Below are 17,779 nucleotides of genomic sequence, written 5' to 3'. Positions count from 1 at the left end.
GAAGGTGATCAACCGCCAAGACCCATGGACCGCTTATTGCTTCAAGTGTTCCAAACCGAGCACTAATGGCTACCTCTCACATAGCTGATGCGCTATCCATCCCTATGAGTGTAGTGACCTTACCTCCATGCCCGATCGAGTTGTCTCCTCTCTCGAGCACTCGGGTAGCTCCATGATCCAAGTGCAAGCTTCAAGCAAGCTCCATCCTCAAGCTCCATGCTCCAAGCTCCATTGCCACAAGCAAGACAAGACAAGACAAGACAAGAGAAGAAGAGAGGAGAAGATGGAGAGCTTCTCCACCACAGTCCCTCACCCTCAGACACTCACTCCCTCACACTCTCACACTCCCTCTTTCAAGCACAAGCTCAAGCAAGCAAGAAGAAGAAGATGAAGATGAGAGCTACTTTTGGCCACACACAAGAACGAGCTTCTCATTCACTTTTCAACTTTATATACAAAACCCTAAATCCCTTTTGGGCAGTCATCCCCTTATCTCCTTTTTTACATGGCTGGCCTAGGCCCTTTTTCCCATTGTCCTCCTATCTTCCTAGCTTCCTTCCTACCGCCTATCTCTACCTTTACAAATCGAACGCGTGAGAGCCCAACACTCTTAAAATAAATCATGGTGCGCCTTGTGCTCTTTTACAAAAGTATTAACTCTTGCACTTTTTCTCGTACACCTTTGTTCTTGATTTAGGACTTTTCTGCACTTCTTGTGTTTCCAAATTCTTCTTGGTGAGCCTTCATCTTCTGTTTCACTTTTGCCTTGGCCTTGTCTTCTGCTTTAGATTTTTTGGATTCTCCACCTTGTTTGTCTAAGGATTAACATGGTCATAGTTGCAAATTATGGGATAGCTCCATCTTTGTGCACATGTTCATCTCCAAATTCATTAGGAAAACTATTTCACATCTTTAAATGACCTTTGGGGATTCGAACCCTAACCTCAACACTAGGTCCACCAATAATACAATATGATTACATTTTAACACATGATAAAATTATTATTTTAGAAGGGACATCTTGATGTAATGTATTCAAGTGCAATCTATTATCAAGAACCTTACACACACACACACACACACACACACACACACACACACATAGGGGGGGGGAGAGAGAGAGAGAGAGAGAGAGAGAGAGAGATGCGAAAGAACATACAAAACCTATTGGGGACTTGTATGTGGGGAATTATTCCATTCCAAATAAATTTTGCATATGTACACAATAAGTTCAAATAAATTCGTTTTTGCATTGCGTAGAACAATAGTTACAAATGCAAGTAAATGGGAATTTAAGAATGACTACAAATTGTATGCACAACTAAAACAATGTTGTAATAGATTGTACATGTAGCATGGAATGATGTTTTAGAATGACTATAACATGTAATGAGGTTTAAAATAAATAATCATTGCATTTGATCAAATTCTTCAACAATAGCTAATGAGATTTGGCATAAAAAATTATTGTAGTAGATTTGAAAAACATTAGTTTGCATGAAGAACATAGAGCTCACATGGAGAGGAATTGGAAATTGGTAAATTGTCCCACTAGAAAAAGGCTTGGGAAATTGTCCATTCAAACAAAGTCTCAATGAATATATCAAAATGTTTAGGACCTTCTAGTACAAAGGGATGTTAGGGATGTTAGTTGAGAAGCATGCATGAATGATGAAGACAATAGCTTTCTAATGGGGTATCAATTATTTGGGGACATGAAGCTTATGGTGATTGAGAAGAATCCATGATGGGAGTTAGAAAAAAAATCTGCCTATAAAAAACCTGGTCCGAGCCCTTCTTTTTGCCAAAAAAAAAAAACTTACCTATGGAAAAAGCTTAGAAAGCAACCTAGATTCTGAGCTCTTCAATTTATGATGTCAAACTTAGTTACATGCTATGAAGAAGAAGAAGAAGAAACCATTGATGCTATTATCATTCTTGGAGAGAGAGAGAGAGAGAGAGAGAGAGAGAGAGAGAGAGAGACAGAGTGTGTGTGTGTGTGTGTGTGTGTGTGTGTGTGTGTGTGTGTGTGTGTGTGTGTGTTTGTTTGTTTGTGTGTACATGTCATATATCACCTACACCTCCACCTTCAAATGCCTATTTGGATTCCTAACTTCCCACCCACACCTCTAGCTTCACATGAGAGAGAGAGAGAGAGAGAGAGAGAGAGAGAGAGAGAGAGAGAGAGAGAGGACTCGTGGCTTGGTAGGAGGGTAACCATGGCCAATGATGCTAGAGCTCACATTGAGAGATCAATGATGCCTCCTATAGGCTCTGATAGCCAATGTTCTACTTTGTGCAACTATTGATGGTGTACACATCAAGAATAATAGCAAGCCATCATTGATGTTGCAAAGATAGAGAGCAAGAGAGAGATAGGACTCATATTCTACTTGCCCAGAGTGAAGGGGTTACATGAAGTCGTGTAATATTAAGTGTTATCAAGAATCTTTACGAGGGTTTAGAGAGAGTGAGGCTGAGTCGACAAGAGAGAGAGAGAGAGAGAGAGAGAGAATCGAAATGGCACAAAGCGAGGACTAAATTACACGTTTAGCACTTGGTAGAAAGAATTGGGACTTGTATTAATGGCAAAGGCAATGTGGGCAGTGGGTGTGCTTGGTGCGTGCTAGAGGTTCTTCAGCTTCTCAGTTCTCATTAAATGATCGATGTCGATGTCGATGAGAGCTTCTTCACCTCTGCCGCCAGCGTGATTGCTAAACCAGTGGTGCTGTTGCTGCCCACAGCCCCAGCAGTTGCCTGCAAGTGGGTGGGTGAGAGACTAGAGTCGAGAGTCGAGCCTGTTTCATCATACAAAGTGCTTTCGTATATATGTAGCTCGAAATTGGTGATGAGCGCATGCGTCGGCCCGAATTGGTGATAATCTCCGGTGTATCCAAAATGACGCGCTACTTGGCACTTGCCACTTGCCATCGTGATTATCGTCAACATGCATCTTGCAAGGGCACAGCTACTCCATTGACGTGAGAATGAGGGGTACTAAGGAGATCATAAATGCCGATGATTTATACTGGACAGTTTTTCATTATTACACTTGATGATCAGCAAGCAAATCATCCATCCAAAATGTTGCCCACAATGCTGCATACTTAAAGCCATGTACATTTTAAATTTTGAAAAAAAATGATGGAAGCGTAAAGTTTGTATTAAAAAAGAGAGAGATCTGAATCCCAAGGATGCTTCTCCTTTCTATTATTATGGTACATGCATGCTAGTGAAACATTGTATGTCCTCGGACCTCTATATAGCTAGAGTCATTTATACAATTTATCCTCATTCTAACCGAGCTAATCTCGACAGCACCATAGTATTGTTGATCCTAGGTGGCAATTGCAAATTACTAATCCTTAATCTCTAGAAAGGCAACTATCCTAGTTCTAGCTAAGGTAATGACCAAAGCACAATCGTATTGTTGATCCTACATTTTATAGTGCTTCCTAACATCTAAAACAAATTATTTCCTAGTTGAGAAGAAAGAGAAAGAGAGAGAACATCAATGGGGTTGCAAAATCATGCATACTTCAAGGAAAAGACACACATCTATGTAATATATTCATTTGCATTGTGGCTAAGGTTAACAATGGAGTACCATAATATTATATTGCCAATTGTATGTTGCAAGTACATAACCCTCCCTAAAATCCTAAAAAGTTTAATTCTCAAATAATACATAAAGAATTAGGCACTTTGTTTGCAACGAGAATAGGGAAAGGACAAGAAAAAAGCCATTTAAGGATATCAATACATATAAATCATAGATCCTAGCTACAACACCATGAACTCCAACTATTGGTTGTGGCAACAATATGCTCACTTGAGCTCCACACATGGTAGTGGAAACACTATTTTCTAGCACACTGCCCACAACCTTTCTCAACATTGTTTGGAGTGACATGAGAGGGTTCCATTGTTCACCTTCCCAAACATAGGGACATGGTTTATGGTACATATGTTGAAAGCAATGGTGAATCACTCTAGCTACATGCAAATTTCCTCACTTGGATATCTCTTTTGTTGGTTTTCGTGAAGTTCATTAGGGATCACACTATCATGCTATATATGCTCAAGAACTCTCTCTCCTCTATTCAAAGAAAACCCATACTTCAACATGGGAGCCTCATTCTTTGTATGTTCCCAACTCTTCCTCATGGGCTCTATCATGTGTTGCACACACATCATAGTAGTGCAAGCCCAATTCAACCATTGATTCTTGGTGGAGTTGAATGATAGGAAATCACTCAATTTAAGCCAAGAAAAGCTTAAGGAAAAAATGGATTAAAAACTTCAAGGGGAGTTAGAAGCATGCCATTAAGAAACATAAAAGAAGCAGAGACTAAGAAGGGAAACAATGACTTCTCAAAAGAACAAACAAAGCAAGAAAGTGGATAATTAGAAGATCTAAGTCAATGGTTGCAAGCTAAAAACCTAGGGCCTTGGTTTTTTTGTGCCATGGCTATGGTCCACCCTATAGATGTCTTAAGGTCCTAGATTAGGGTTAGAATAGACTTGAAATTGGAGGAGGTAACCGTTATCTCTCTTTATGCTTGAGGACATAGTGCTACTAGTGATGCCCTTTAGGACTCCCTCCTTGTCTTTCAATACACCTCAATTATCCTAAGAGACTTATATTACAGTAGGATAAACTTGATCGAGACATAAGTGAATTTGAACTAAATAACACAATTGATTGTTTCACCAATGGCAAAATTTTGGGTTAGATAGACTGCCAAATGAATTGTATAAAGACTTCAAAGAATTCCTAATTGGACTCCTCATGCATGTCTAGAAGAGTCATTAAAGTTCACTACTATACCCATAAAAATCAACTAGGGAGTAATCAAATTAATTCATAGAGGGGAGGAAAGGGATAGCTTGTCAAATTGGAGACCAATAGCTTGTTTTCCTCTCTCTATAAAATATTTGCCAAAGTCCTTACAAGAAGGCTATCTCCTCATCTTGATGGTTGATTGAGGATCAAGAAGGCTTCATTAAAGGTAGGTACATTTTGGAGACTCTAATCACACTTTAGAAAGGCAATAAGTTTGCACAGAAAAATAAGCAAGACACCTTATTTTTTGAAATAGATTTCGACAAAGCATATGAAGCTAGCTTGAGCTCATTGGAAGTAAGTGATGTGCCTCGAACATGTGGATGGGACAATTTACAGTGACATCGACTGTGTGAACTCACCAATCTTTGCGTACACCTCATCTACACAAGGTTGATTTGGAAGTGTGCCCACGCATATACATACTAGATTGCTTACCATCAAATACAATCTCTTAACCATAAGAGTTGGTTTCAATGTCAGTGACAAAAGGGTTGAAGTGGTAAACAAATAATGAAAGAGGATAGCAACAAAGATATTACAAAGGCAACCACATTGAAGGGAGCCTAAAGTGAAGAGATTTGATCAAGGTTCTAAGTGTGAGGACAAAAGGTTTAACTAGAGGCTAAAATTCTAAAGAAGGTGCAAAGTTCTTATGTGAAAAGCAAAGGGACATAATTCATAAATGCTTGGAGAGTGGAGAATGTGCCAATAGGAAAAGTTATAATTTTTAAGCATGATAGTGGAAACAAGTATTACAAAGCAACATTAAAAATAGACACTATGAAACTATACACGGGAGATGTCATAACGGCCATGATAGACTTTACAATTAAGTAAGAAGATATTTTCTTTATTGCTAAAGGATGGTTCTTTCCTTGGTTACTTATGCTTGCTTCTAGAGCATGAACATATAACCATATGGTTAGTTATTTTGATTTGACTTTAGTAATTAATCCACATGGATGTTCTCACCAATTGTGATGTTTTTCTAGTCTTCATGTATTCAACCGATGAGATTTACCATAAGATCAAGGAGGATAAATGATGAGTCATAGGAAGGGCTAGGAAGGTATATCATGTAAAAAATAAAGTGGTGGCATAGAATTGTGTAGATATAGCAATACAAGTTTTCCTATCGTGATGTGCTCTGGTCTAACGAGTTCATATTGGATTCGTTCCTAGTGGTAACATATGGTGTTATGCTCCAAGTAGTCCGTAAACATTGTGTCATGTGGGCTACATGTGTATATAAGACACCTTTTCTTTCTATATCCGTTGCTTCATGTGCACTGTAAACCTCTTCTTCCTTTGCCTTATTGTTAAATAGATATAGTGCTTCATTTGTAGGGTATGGACACTTATATAACACAACAGAGGGCTACTTTTGGTACACGTCTTAGGAACAATGCCTTAAGCTAACAAAATCTTAGTCAAAACATCCTCATTTGTTTCATTTGTTTCATTTGTACATTGGATTGGATTTTAGTGCATTTAATGTACTAGAAAATTTTATGATGTGGCTACTACATGGCATTGGTTTATTTGTGCTATATCTACAATTTGTATTCATGATGATGCTAAAGATTATGTTCTTATTCTTGTTAAAAAGTGGCCTTTCTTAGCTTTTCTTGGTGTACCAAAGGCTAGGCCATAGTGTTTATTCTTAGGCTTCTCATTTTCCCTTAACTATAAGGTATTTTAAAGCTAAAACACCTTCAAAGATCTTATTGGTTTAATATTTACAGCATTTACAATGATGACTTTCTCCACATTTCATATTTAAGAGCTACCCCAATGGTAAGCCACTTGTTTTATCAACCACTTGATGCTAGTTCAAACTTTCCTTTTTATTCCTACACTAAATGACCATGCATATGTAGGAATTGAACTCAAGATGATTTGGTCACCATGTGCTCAAGTTAGCGAATTGAGCTACACCCATTTGCTTTTGCTCTCTCTCTCTCTCTCTCTCTCTCTCTCTATTTGGTTTTGCATTCTCATAGAGATGTTACACACACACACACACACAGAGGTATGTAAATTGCACATGTATAGACCACTTGGGCATGTCTATGAACACCCACATTTAACTTGTGGAGGGAATTGCTAACCTTAAGATTGAGCATAACAAAGTATTTATATGTGATTTGGTTAATTCACTTTTGAAGCTCTCTCAAAATTTCATTGTTACCCTAGCTCCTTAAGAGCTTGAATGCATTGCTCCATAACTTTTCCAAATGGTTATTCTTGTATGACATTAGTTCCTTTAGCTACACTAAGCATTGTGATTACATCACCTTGTTAAGTAAATTAAAAGGTTTTAAATTTGATGTTCTAAAATTTGAAGTTTGCGTTGGAAAAAACTTTGCAATTCAATTTACATCAAGCCTGTGTTGTTTGGTAAACACTGGTTTGATTAGATGGAGGAGGAGGTAGAAGAAGAAGCAGCAGCAGCAGCAGCAGAAGAGGAGGAGGAAAGGGAAGAGCAGTTATGGCTGCGGGTTTTCTTGTGGATTGGGAGAGCTTGATCGTGTGCATTGCGACCGTGCTGCCATTCCCCTTCTACTGCTATTTGTGGAACTTCCCCCGGGATTGGGTGCGCCTGTGCGGAACTTCCATCGATCCTTGCCACGCCATGGCCCTGGTCTCGCACCTCCTCAAGCTTGCGCAGGTCCTGACCCTCCTCTCCGTCTCCGACTTGTCATCGTGGCCCCCTTTCTACTGTTGGCTCCTCATCCTCGTCGGACAATTCCTCAACTTCCGGTTCGTGCCTCTCTCTTCCTTCTGCTGTCCCATCAAAAAATTAGGGTTTCAAATTTTCTTATGTACATGATCAGCAAGGCATTAGTGTAATGACGGTCAGTGATTGATTAAGTAGTTACAGAGTGGTAATCGTGGTGAAGCCTTCACCAGAAGTAATACTTCTTCCAGGTTATGTAAAGACCAGCAATTTTATCAAAACAAGGTATGTCTCACCCAAATTAGGGTTTCAAATCTTCTTATTTAATGAGCAGTAGAGAGCCAGGTGTTACAGTGATGGGGACCAGAAGTTGATTAATCGGTGTAGACTAGGACTCTTTGTGGTGTCCCTATGTAAAAGCATTTAAGGCCAAAGACCTGGCTACTCCAATGATGCAGGTGATGTTAGAACGTCCTTAACATCCAATTGCCAACCACAAATGGCACATGTGATTGGATGTACTAATCGTGATTGGCTGTCAGACCAAATCTATTCTTTATGGAGCCCGTGATGCGAATGGGTGAACAAACTCTTGTGTAGATAAGATTATTGTTGTTAAGCATAACATTTCAAGAATGGTGGTAAAAGGCTTTACCATAATAATTTACCAGCAGGCGAAAATTTCAAGCATGAGAAAGGTACAGATCTTATGTTCTGATAGGTGCTAATTTCAAGCATGGGGTTCCAAACTACTTACAGGAGAAAATTTCAAGCATGGGATTCCAAACTACTTACAGGAGAATTCTCAAGCACGATAGGGAGTCCAATTGCACAACACAAGTAGTTGAATGTTAGATAAATGGCCCAAGTAAAAGCTGGCGTTAAAACTAGTTTTGCTGGATAATGCTTTTCTGCACCTTTTCCCACATTGCCATTTGTGCTCCCTATTATCCCAAGCCTCAGGTGGTTGAGGACACATGTTTTCTTCTCCTCTTGGCCCCATTCTCCTCACAAGACCTGAGGAGATTTCTCAAAATGGTCACCATGCTTATGAGCTTGCTCACAGTCATGACTTACCATGTGGATTTTCTCTTTGTTCCAAGTAGCTTAAGTAGGGAACCAAGGAAAGTAAAAGCGACTTTTTCTGTTATCTGTTGAGTTCAATGTTTGCAGCGTGAACTACACATAAGGAATGATTTTGTATGTTCTTTTTTGGGGTGTGATTCAGTTCATAAGGGAAAATATTGCTTGCAGTTATAGTTCTATTGCACTAGTTCTCATCTCGTCTTTCAATGCTGTCAGGGTTTATCAGCTTCTTGGAGAAGATGGAGTGTACTACGGGGTACGTTTTGGAAAGGATGTTCCATGGGTACATGAGTTTCCTTTTGGATACATGAGAGATCCACAGTACATAGGTAGTACATTGAGCCTGTTGGGATGCCTTCATTGGGTCCCATGGCAATACATTCTGCTGTGGTCCAGTGGTTATCTGTTAATGAGCTTTGTTGAAAGCAAGGAGGATGTAGCTTCAAGGGCAAAGCCATTGAAAGGATAAATGGGGTTAGTAATCAGTATTGCCTTGATCATCTGGGAATAACAGGTGAAGGTGATGTGTTTCATCTGCAAATAACAGTCGAAGGTGATGGTTTTTGCTAATATCACTTGGAATTTTACATTTGTGTGGAAGATTAATCCATGAATCTTTTTCACAAAAGGCACCAATTCTAAGGACATACATCTTTGCAGATTCTCTTTGTTCTGCAAGAGGTGATCATCACCAAATACTTCACAAATTTCCCATCAGAATCATAGTTGTTTGGGAAGGATGCCATCTTTTTAATAAACCTTCTCTGTCTGCAAGAGTTGATGAGCTCAAGGAACTATGTTGGAAGTTTTTCCTTCCAATTCTTTTTTTCTTGAAAAGTTGCCAGCGTGGATAGAAATGTTTGTGACTTCACAGCTTCTGGGCAGTTTAGGTTGCCCTGTTGAGAACCTTGAGATTCACAATCTAAATCTCCATTTGGGATTGGTGACACGGTATGCTGTCCATAGTACTGACTCCTTTCCCCTAAGTACTGGTCCCTTCCTCCTAAGCTATAAGCTTATGCTCCTTGTCTCTCACACATAGTCCGTCGTCTTCCTTGATTGCATCAAGTATGTTGAGCATTATGATGCAGATTGTCAAGGACACTGCACATGATGATTGTACTGCCTTCAGCACTCTCAATGCAGCACACAAAGATCCCATTACCATAGATGATAAAAGGTTTGATACAAACAAGACTGGAATATGCCCAAGGAAGGGCCAATTTCAACACTTATTCAGTCGTATTCTACAACACAAGTATGTGGGCCCTTTTACCGATGATACTTATACTATTGCAAGCAACAACTATCCTTCGCAACCTTTTATGTCAAAAAATGTGTAGATTCTCCTCTTTGCGGAGCGGCCATAATCTTATGCACGCAAAAGTGGAACTTGCTAAGAGTTATATGGAAAATGATATGAAAATTTGTGTTCTCTTTTTTGGAGGGTGGCTTAGATGAGAAGGTTCCTTCGGTGTATAAAAGTGTTGATCTCATCTTTTGTGTTAAAAGATTGTGTAGATTTTCTTCAAGAGGTTATGCTCTAATGCATGCAAAAGTGAAACTTGCTAAGAGTTAATTTTTGTACATTTGTTTGTTTTTAGGTGGTGGTTTAGTTTAGAAGATATCTTGGTGGATAAAATCGTTAATCTTATTATGCATGTAATTGGCTTTGTACTTAGTGTTTGGTTTATTACTTTTTTGCTTGTTGAATACTAATCAAATAGTTTACATGTTAATAGATTTGTGTTGTTGGGGATGAGCTCAAAGGGTTGAACTCACACATTGCTTCAATGCATCCATAAGTTTGAACTATTTGGGTAACATAGCCTTTAGTTGGTCACATTGCACAAAAATCGAGTATCTAGCTAGACAATTTTTGCCAATGGCTTAAATCTTGAATATAAAAGAAGATGATTTGGCAATGTTGCTCTTCAATCCTTATTGATTGATGTGATGCTAAATTAACATCACTACAAGCCATTATGTTGTGGAAGGCTATCTTATGTTATCCACTTTCTAATGGCAATTTTTATGTGTGAGGTTTTGTTTGGGTGGTATAGAATTGCCTTATTAAGAAGGAAGATGTCAATATTCTCAAGTAAAGGTTTAAAATTAAGAGCTTTACCTAGCAAGATAACATGATCTAGGGAATGTGCTAATTGTGGACTTATGTTGTCAACCAATTTGTGATGTCTGCGAAAAATTTAATGGGTTTTCAAAAATGTCAAACATATGCTTCATGAGACAATCTATTGCTTTAAAGCTTATATTAACATGAGAGATTTGATTTAATTTATCTTTTTTGTTGAAGTGAGATTTGACTTTTTTAAAGCTATAGTATAGAAGAAATTGAGAGAAATTGTATATACATAAAATGAGTAGAGATTGCACTAATGTGAGAGATGTAATCACCATCTCTCATATTTGTTCGTTTAGTTTAAAGAAATAAAATGCATAGAGAGAGAGAGAGAGAGAGAGAGAGAGAGAGAGAGAGAGAGAGAGAGAGAGAGTGTGTGTGTGTGATGAAATTTAAAAGAGGAATATAACACTGTTAGATTGATATCAATACATTCAATATTTAACCAATAAGAATTTGAACATAATTCCACTAAAAGTAAAACAAGGTGAAATTTTAGTATGGCTTGCTTTTCATGAAGTTTTAGAAAAGTGTATAATAGAAAAATGATAAAATTTCATAGGCATAAAAGGCAATTTGAATTTATATGAAAGGATTGGAACTTGAAAGTAGACCAAAGAGCAAGATTGTGTAGTGTAGTATGAGTTAAAGAGAGAAAAATTGTTGTTTGCTAGTACTACTAAGCATGTAACCAACTAAACTCATATTGTAGGGATTATATTAATATTTGTTGAGAAATATAACGCATGTTAAGTTTATCCTATGCTTGTATGAAATGAAAAAGAGGTTATATATAAAGTGCCCTAAAGTATCTATCCACTTTGGGAGATACTTATTGTGTGTATGAGAAGAATAACGACAATGAAGATAATTAAGCCTTCATATATTGTGTCATCTCCCTTTTATTACATATATGAATTGATTCTTTTTGTTTGGTATTAGAGGAGTACATGAATCAAAAATGTGTGGCCCTCATTAAGTGAGATCTTCTTTTCCCTTCTTGCTCTTGTCTTTCTTTTTCCTCTTTTCATTCTCTTTTATTTTTCATGTTTCCTTGTTCTTTCATTTTTCTCTTTTGTTTTAATTTTCTCATTTTTCTCTCCCTTTTTTTTTGAATGTGCGCAATAAGCTAATCCTCGGATTCTGGATCGTGAGAGGAGGAGATTGGAGGCTTAAGCAATTTACTAAGGAAGTTCCTACTTTGCTTATAGTCTTTTAGGTTCATGCATACATTTAGAGGAGTTGTTGACAAAAATAGATGGCTATACCTAGTGAATTGGCTCTCATTCATGTCCTCTAGTAAGGCCATGCAAAAGGATGGAAGGAGGACGACGACTTGCATGATTAACCTAGCCATGTTGTAGCTATCTATGCCAACTTTTAGATAAAAAAACAGGGGTGGTAGGTAGTATTAGTGAGAGGTAGGTTGTTGCTTAGGAAAAACCCTAAGTAACCTAAGATAGTTACAAAGGCAGGATCATGGCAGGAGGAGAATTCACTAAGGAAGTGGGAGATTGAGGGTCCTAAGTAGTTTTCACAGAATACAAGAGTTGCTTTCTAGCTCAGTAGAATTTACGTTGTAGATTTAAGGGAAGTCGTATAGTGACCATGGATGTTGGGGTTAAACTCTACCCCTATTCTTTCTTGGATATGGCATGTACACTAGGTTGTTTCTTTCATAGGGTAGGGTGCTACAAAATGACATTCATGTGTCTATGTTCCCATCCTAGATTCTACACCTCCATTTTGGCTATGATTTGTATCCTTTGACAGTCATGGGCACCTCCATAACCTTGTCTTCCCAGTAGCCATGTGTCAAATGTGTTTCTCTTTCTACGCTCCACCACTCCCCAAGCCTTTGGCCCATGCTGATCACTTCCTCCATCACTTTAGGGGATAACACCCTGAATTAGAAGGTGAATTTGAAGGGCTTGCTTTTGTTCTCCCATTGCTCCAATACCATGAGTTCTAGGTTTTAGTTGACTGGAAATCATTCTTCTCTCTGTGGAATGGGGGCTTCTGGGGTTGCTAGGGTTTGTGCTCTCAGTCTTCATCATGCTTACTCTAGCAGCCTCTTCCTTCTTTTCCTAGCCTCCTCTTTTCTTGTAGCCATCGCATCCTCAGGTTGCACTTCTTGCTGGCCTTCCGATCTTGGAGAGGGTGGTTGGGGGACTTGTTCCTCATCTTGTTGCCTTAGTTCAAAATATTGCCCCTCTTTTGGTGATAGTGCTTGGGCTGCTGCTCTTCCTCTGTCATTGACTCATGCAGTCCTTGTTTCTCCTTAAAGCCTAATAGCTCCACCTCTTGGACTGTCAACCTTGTCCTTAACAAATGCTCTCGTTGCTCCAATGGGATCAAATTGGTTTCCACTCCTTGTGATTGGACACACAGCCCATGCCTTATGGCTCTGCTGTAGGCAATCTCCAACTTCCTCTTTAGAGTTTCAATGGCCTCCTCTTTTGACTGTGTGACGTCCAAGATGGTACTGTGGAAGGCACGTTATTGGGCTTCCAATCTCGTGGTTGCAGCCTTTGCTATCTGCTAATACTGTGTCACCTTCTGCACGCGGGCAGATGGCTTACTAGGTCTTTTACTCCATCTTCACTTTGGGTCACCCATGCTTCGGCCTTCTATTTCATCTCCTCTAGGCTCTCACTTTGTCATTGGGCTAAGGCCACTATGATTAGCTCTTGGTCTCTCCACTTTTGAGTCATTTTTTCCTTCTCCTCCTCCAAGTGCTCTAATCTCTCTTTCCGGCCTCTTTTATGAACATAAGAGAGATTTGAGCATTGCTGTAGGGATGGACATTGAAGGATGCCTCTATTTTTTGCTTTTTTGGGTCTTGTCTTGACTCGGCATCTGCCATTGCTGGTCTCTTTGTTCCAACTATCGGGGTTCCTCCACTTGAAATTGGGGCTACTTCTTGCGTCTTATTTACCAGCAATTGCACCCACACCATGAGATTGATCCCATCCACCGTGACTGAGGTGCCTTGGGTGGATGCGGCAGTTGGGGTAGTAGGCAAGAGAACAACTAGGATTGGATATAACGGGCTCTTGCCCTTGCCTTTTGTTGTTGCTAGTGCTGCGATTTCTAGCACTTGGGCACTAGTGGTTGGACCTTCTTCTCCTCATGGGCTCATCGTAGCCAACTCTTCCTATCTAGAGGGCTGCTCTACTAACATGGGTATTGCTAGAGCCATGTCTTCATCCTCCTTTCTTCGTAGCTTGTCTGCCTCTTTTTCTTCTCTCCTCTTTCTTGCCTCTTTGGTTCTCTTAGACTCCTCTTGAATTCTTTGAAATTTGGCTTCTTCTTTCCTTTGTCTCTTTCCTTCAGCCTTCTTTGATCTTTTTGTGCCTTCTGCAAGTCGGCCTTCTCTTTTTTTGTCATTCTCTCCTTGGCTTCTTGTTGCTGCTTCTAGGGAGTTTTCTTCTTTGACTTTTGAAGACCTGCTTATCTAGATTGTGTCTCTTGTTCTTCCTTCTCACCTACTGTTCTCTTGTTAGGTTGCTCTTGCTCGTGAGGTAGTGTCCTTAAGCGTCTGTCCTACTTCTTCGTGTACCACCTCTCCCACTACCTCTTGGATATGAGGGCACTTAATACTCCACCGAACCCTATGAATGAAGATTTTGAGGGTTTCTTTCTTTCTATTGTAGCTGTTGATGTTGGGGATTCTTTGCCAAACTAGACTACTCCCTAAAGCTAGTGCTTTGATAGATTGGTTGATCGTCTTCCGCACATAGCCATTCTAGTTAATCTCATCGGGCGAATGAGCTGCCAGGCTCTCCAATAGAGGCACTTCAATTCTGTGCATGAGAGAATTGTACCTCTGGCTTGAAAACATCGTATGGATGACCTTGGCCTAGAGTCTCACTTCAGGGTCAAGGATATCCTAGATGCTAATGCCGTTGTTTATTAGGACTTAGTCCCTCTTCATGTTGAGCATGGCATAGACATCTCTTTTTGGTCTTCTCTCCACCTTGGGTGCTAACCCCAGTGCCTTCTGCACCAAGGCCTTGCTCAGCTCTACCTGCACTTGTTTGGCCTCTTTGCCTCTGCCCATAGTCATCATGGTGCCACATGCTCTATTAGAGTCATAGGTTCTCAAGAACTCTATGCACTGATTGTAGTCGGCCTATTACCCACGGCCTATCACCCAAACTTTTCAATGTACTTTGTGATGTTGCATTGTTCTATGATTCTTTTGGTTGCTTCCTTCTCGGCCACCACCTTGTCAACATTATGCATGGTCCTGAACTTTGGATGATTATAGGCCCGGTTCTTGAGGGCGATGCCATATCATCTTTTCTCTTCTTCCATGAATGGAAGTCAATGAGTGCGGTCTTATTGTCTAGCCATTTCTAGCTCTTGTCGTAGCACAACAAGCTTCCATTAGTTCATTTGCAAAATTGTTTTCTCCACAAGAAGACAAAGGGATTGCAACACAATTTTCACTTCAAGGAATTCATTTATTCCAAGTGAGAATTTCCTCGTTATTTTTGTTGTAAAATCACTTTCCCTTCTTTCCGATTTTAGGTTTCAATTTTGAGGTACCCTTGTTGTTTCTTTTCCTTTCCATACTTGTTTTGTTTGCTTTTTGGTGTTTTGATTTCCAATTGATTTCCACCTTATCCCCTCCCCCCAGGAATGATGCGAATCCTTCTGAGGATTATAGGTTGAAGGGTGAAGGGCAATCAATGGATACTCTGGATGCTTTACTTTCACATGAGCCAAGCGTAGAAGTGTGGGTTGTACTCCAAGTTAGCATACTGGTCCATTGCAAAAGGTTGAATGCCTACTTGAGTGATGTAGGTGAGGACATTCATTAGGAAGTCATCGGAGTTGATTTTGCTAGTAATATATAGCTCTTCCTCAATCAGGATGATGCGATCTAAATAGGGGTGGATCATGACATGCTCTTCTAGAGGCTGATTGCAAGTAATGGCCAATACCCTATAGGAGGTGGCAGATGCATAAGTTGGGCCGTCATGCTCAAAGGTTTTGATTGTGTATCTCTGCTCTGCATTGATCATAATTTGGCATCCCTCTTGTTCCCATTGAAGCCGGAGAGATACCATTTTCTCAAGAAAGAGAAGTCGTCGACTAGGGTTTTTAACTCTTCAATTTCCTAGTTTGTGGTAAAGATCGTGCTCTTGTCATAAGATGTGATGGGTTTTTTGCGCACTTGCTCACAAGAAATTTTGTTGGCAATGAATTCTTCAGTTGGCTGTGGGGGCCTTAACGAACATGAATTCTAATTCCTCCCATGTGCAAGGCAGTGTATACACATCTGTTGCTAAAGGCCCTTCTAAAAGACCTAAGTCTAATCGCTCATAGCTTTTAGCAAGCATGGTAAATGTAGCATTCAAATGTTGAATGCAAGTGACCAAGTCATTTCTCATATTTTTAGCTAAGTGTTAGAGGCTAAGATAAGGATGGATTGCCACTCATAAGAGGGTTTAAGGCTTGCAGGAGGTTTGGGTTTGGCTAGACTAGATAGCTCAGCAACTGGTATCAGCGACTTCAGTTGATCTTGAGGGTGCGGTTTAGCCTCTCGTGCGATAGGCGTGGTTTATGATGTTGATGTTGTGCTATTAGATGCTTGTGATGCCCTTGGGACACTAGCAATGCTAGGGTGAGGTAGTTTGGAAGTAGCACGCTACAGTTTTTGTTAGTAGACTTGTTGAGGCTTTGCAGGCTTACCAATTTTGGACTCTATAGGCTTCACAATTTGAGTCTCTTGTGGTTTTGGTTCCATAATTGCTATGCGGTCTTGTATAGAAAAGTTCGAGAGTGGCAATTGAGTGGTGCCCTTGGCAATCTTGGCTTTAGATACCCATATCCAAGTATTGCCCTCATAATAGCCTTGCATTTGCAATAGGGTTTTGGGGACCCATCCTGGCTAACTATTCGTCTATGCCTATAATGTCTTCTTTGCCTCTTAGGTCTCGAGTATGAGCTTCTAGTAGCGCGAGGTTGTGCCTACTTATTTCTAGGTGGTGGTCCTAGGTGCTTAAGCACCCATTTGAACTTGGGTTCATTGGCTTTGGTCACACTCTTGGCGGTTTGCTGGCATTGAGGCTTGGCCGTTTGTGATGATGAGTCACGATTCCCCTCCTTAGACTTGGTTGTAGGTTTATCTATTGATGGCTTTGTGGGCTTTGATGGAGCCGTGCTGTCCTTGTTGAAAGATGTCACTATGTGTACGTTGCCAATGGTAAGGTAAATGCACTGCAACTCGTAGTCAACATTGCAATGTATCTACTTCTTAAACGTGCGTCCTAACAACAATTTCTTACCAACATCCTTTGTGTTTGGCAACACATAAAAGACCATGGGTATGCTCTCGAACTTGATATAGACTGCAACTTTGCACTTTTCCAAAGGCACTTAGTATGATTAACCCCTAAATGGGCTGAGTTTAGCGTTCGTGGGTTGTAGTTGTGGTTGACGAATGAAAGTTCAATGATCATGAGTTAAGATATTAGAGTTGGCCCCCTCATTGATCAACATATCAAAAGTTTACATTTGTTGCGCGGTGACCATTATGCATAGATAAGCGGGTGCTATTGCTTCCTCATCTTCATCCTCAATCTCTATAATTGTGGCAACTTGTATGTTCACAAGGGACTCTAGCATTAGAGGCTCATGCAGATGGATGTGTGGGAGGGTAGTACTTCTTTATGTGGCTACCGTTGAAGAAGCCTATACTCTCACCGTCTAGGGTCTTGAGCTCTAGATTGCCAGTTCGACTGATGGTGCTTGCAGACTCTAAAAGGCCCTAATCCCCTAAACTTCATCTTTTGTTTATGGCCTTTCACTGAGTATAGCAATACTAGGTCACCTTGGTTGAAGTCTCGCTTTGACATGCTTGTCAAACTGGCTCCTACATTGTGCCTTTTTGCAAATTAGCGCATGGGTAGCTAGATGTCACTAAACTGATTGCTTATTACGCATTCTCTATTTAATAAATTCATGTCAATAAGTTAATGACTCACTTTTCTTTAAGTGTTGATGATGATCT

The 17,779-nt window shown here is 39.9% G+C and overlaps 1 protein-coding gene across 2 annotated transcripts; it reads left to right on the top strand.

The window, feature by feature from the left end:
• Window positions 1-7,211: 7,211 nt before the first annotated feature.
• PLMT (phospholipid N-methyltransferase) lies at window positions 7,212-10,068 on the top strand. 2 transcript variants are annotated; one of them, XR_015691474.1, is made up of 3 exons: window positions 7,212-7,612; window positions 8,832-9,168; window positions 9,276-10,068. XR_015691474.1 is itself a non-coding variant. In XM_087682343.1 (2 exons), the coding sequence occupies exons 1-2, from the start codon at window positions 7,341-7,343 to the stop codon at window positions 9,082-9,084; spliced, it is 525 nt and encodes a 174-aa protein (XP_087538469.1). In that variant the 5' UTR covers window positions 7,212-7,340; the 3' UTR covers window positions 9,085-10,068. The 2 variants fall into 2 exon arrangements, 1 of the variants encoding a protein (XP_087538469.1); XM_087682343.1 differs by having other exon boundaries at window positions 8,832-10,068.
• Window positions 10,069-17,779: the final 7,711 nt, after the last annotated feature.

Source organism: Lygodium microphyllum, chromosome 1 (assembly GCF_053477565.2).
Source record: "Lygodium microphyllum isolate KBCC chromosome 1, Lygodium_microphyllum_v1.1.10, whole genome shotgun sequence".
Lineage (NCBI taxonomy): Eukaryota > Viridiplantae > Streptophyta > Polypodiopsida > Schizaeales > Lygodiaceae > Lygodium > Lygodium microphyllum.
The sequence above is the reverse complement of the archived record's forward strand: the minus strand, read 5'-3'. Positions and strand labels throughout refer to the sequence as shown.

Bases quoted from the DNA above. Each gene is read 5' to 3' on its own strand.
- PLMT (XM_087682343.1), top strand. From the start codon at position 7,341: ATGGCTGCGGGTTTTCTTGTGGATTGGGAGAGCTTGATCGTGTGCATT. The intron at 7,613-8,831 runs GTTCGTGCCTCT...CAATGCTGTCAG, and splicing joins GGACAATTCCTCAACTTCCG to GGTTTATCAGCTTCTTGGAG.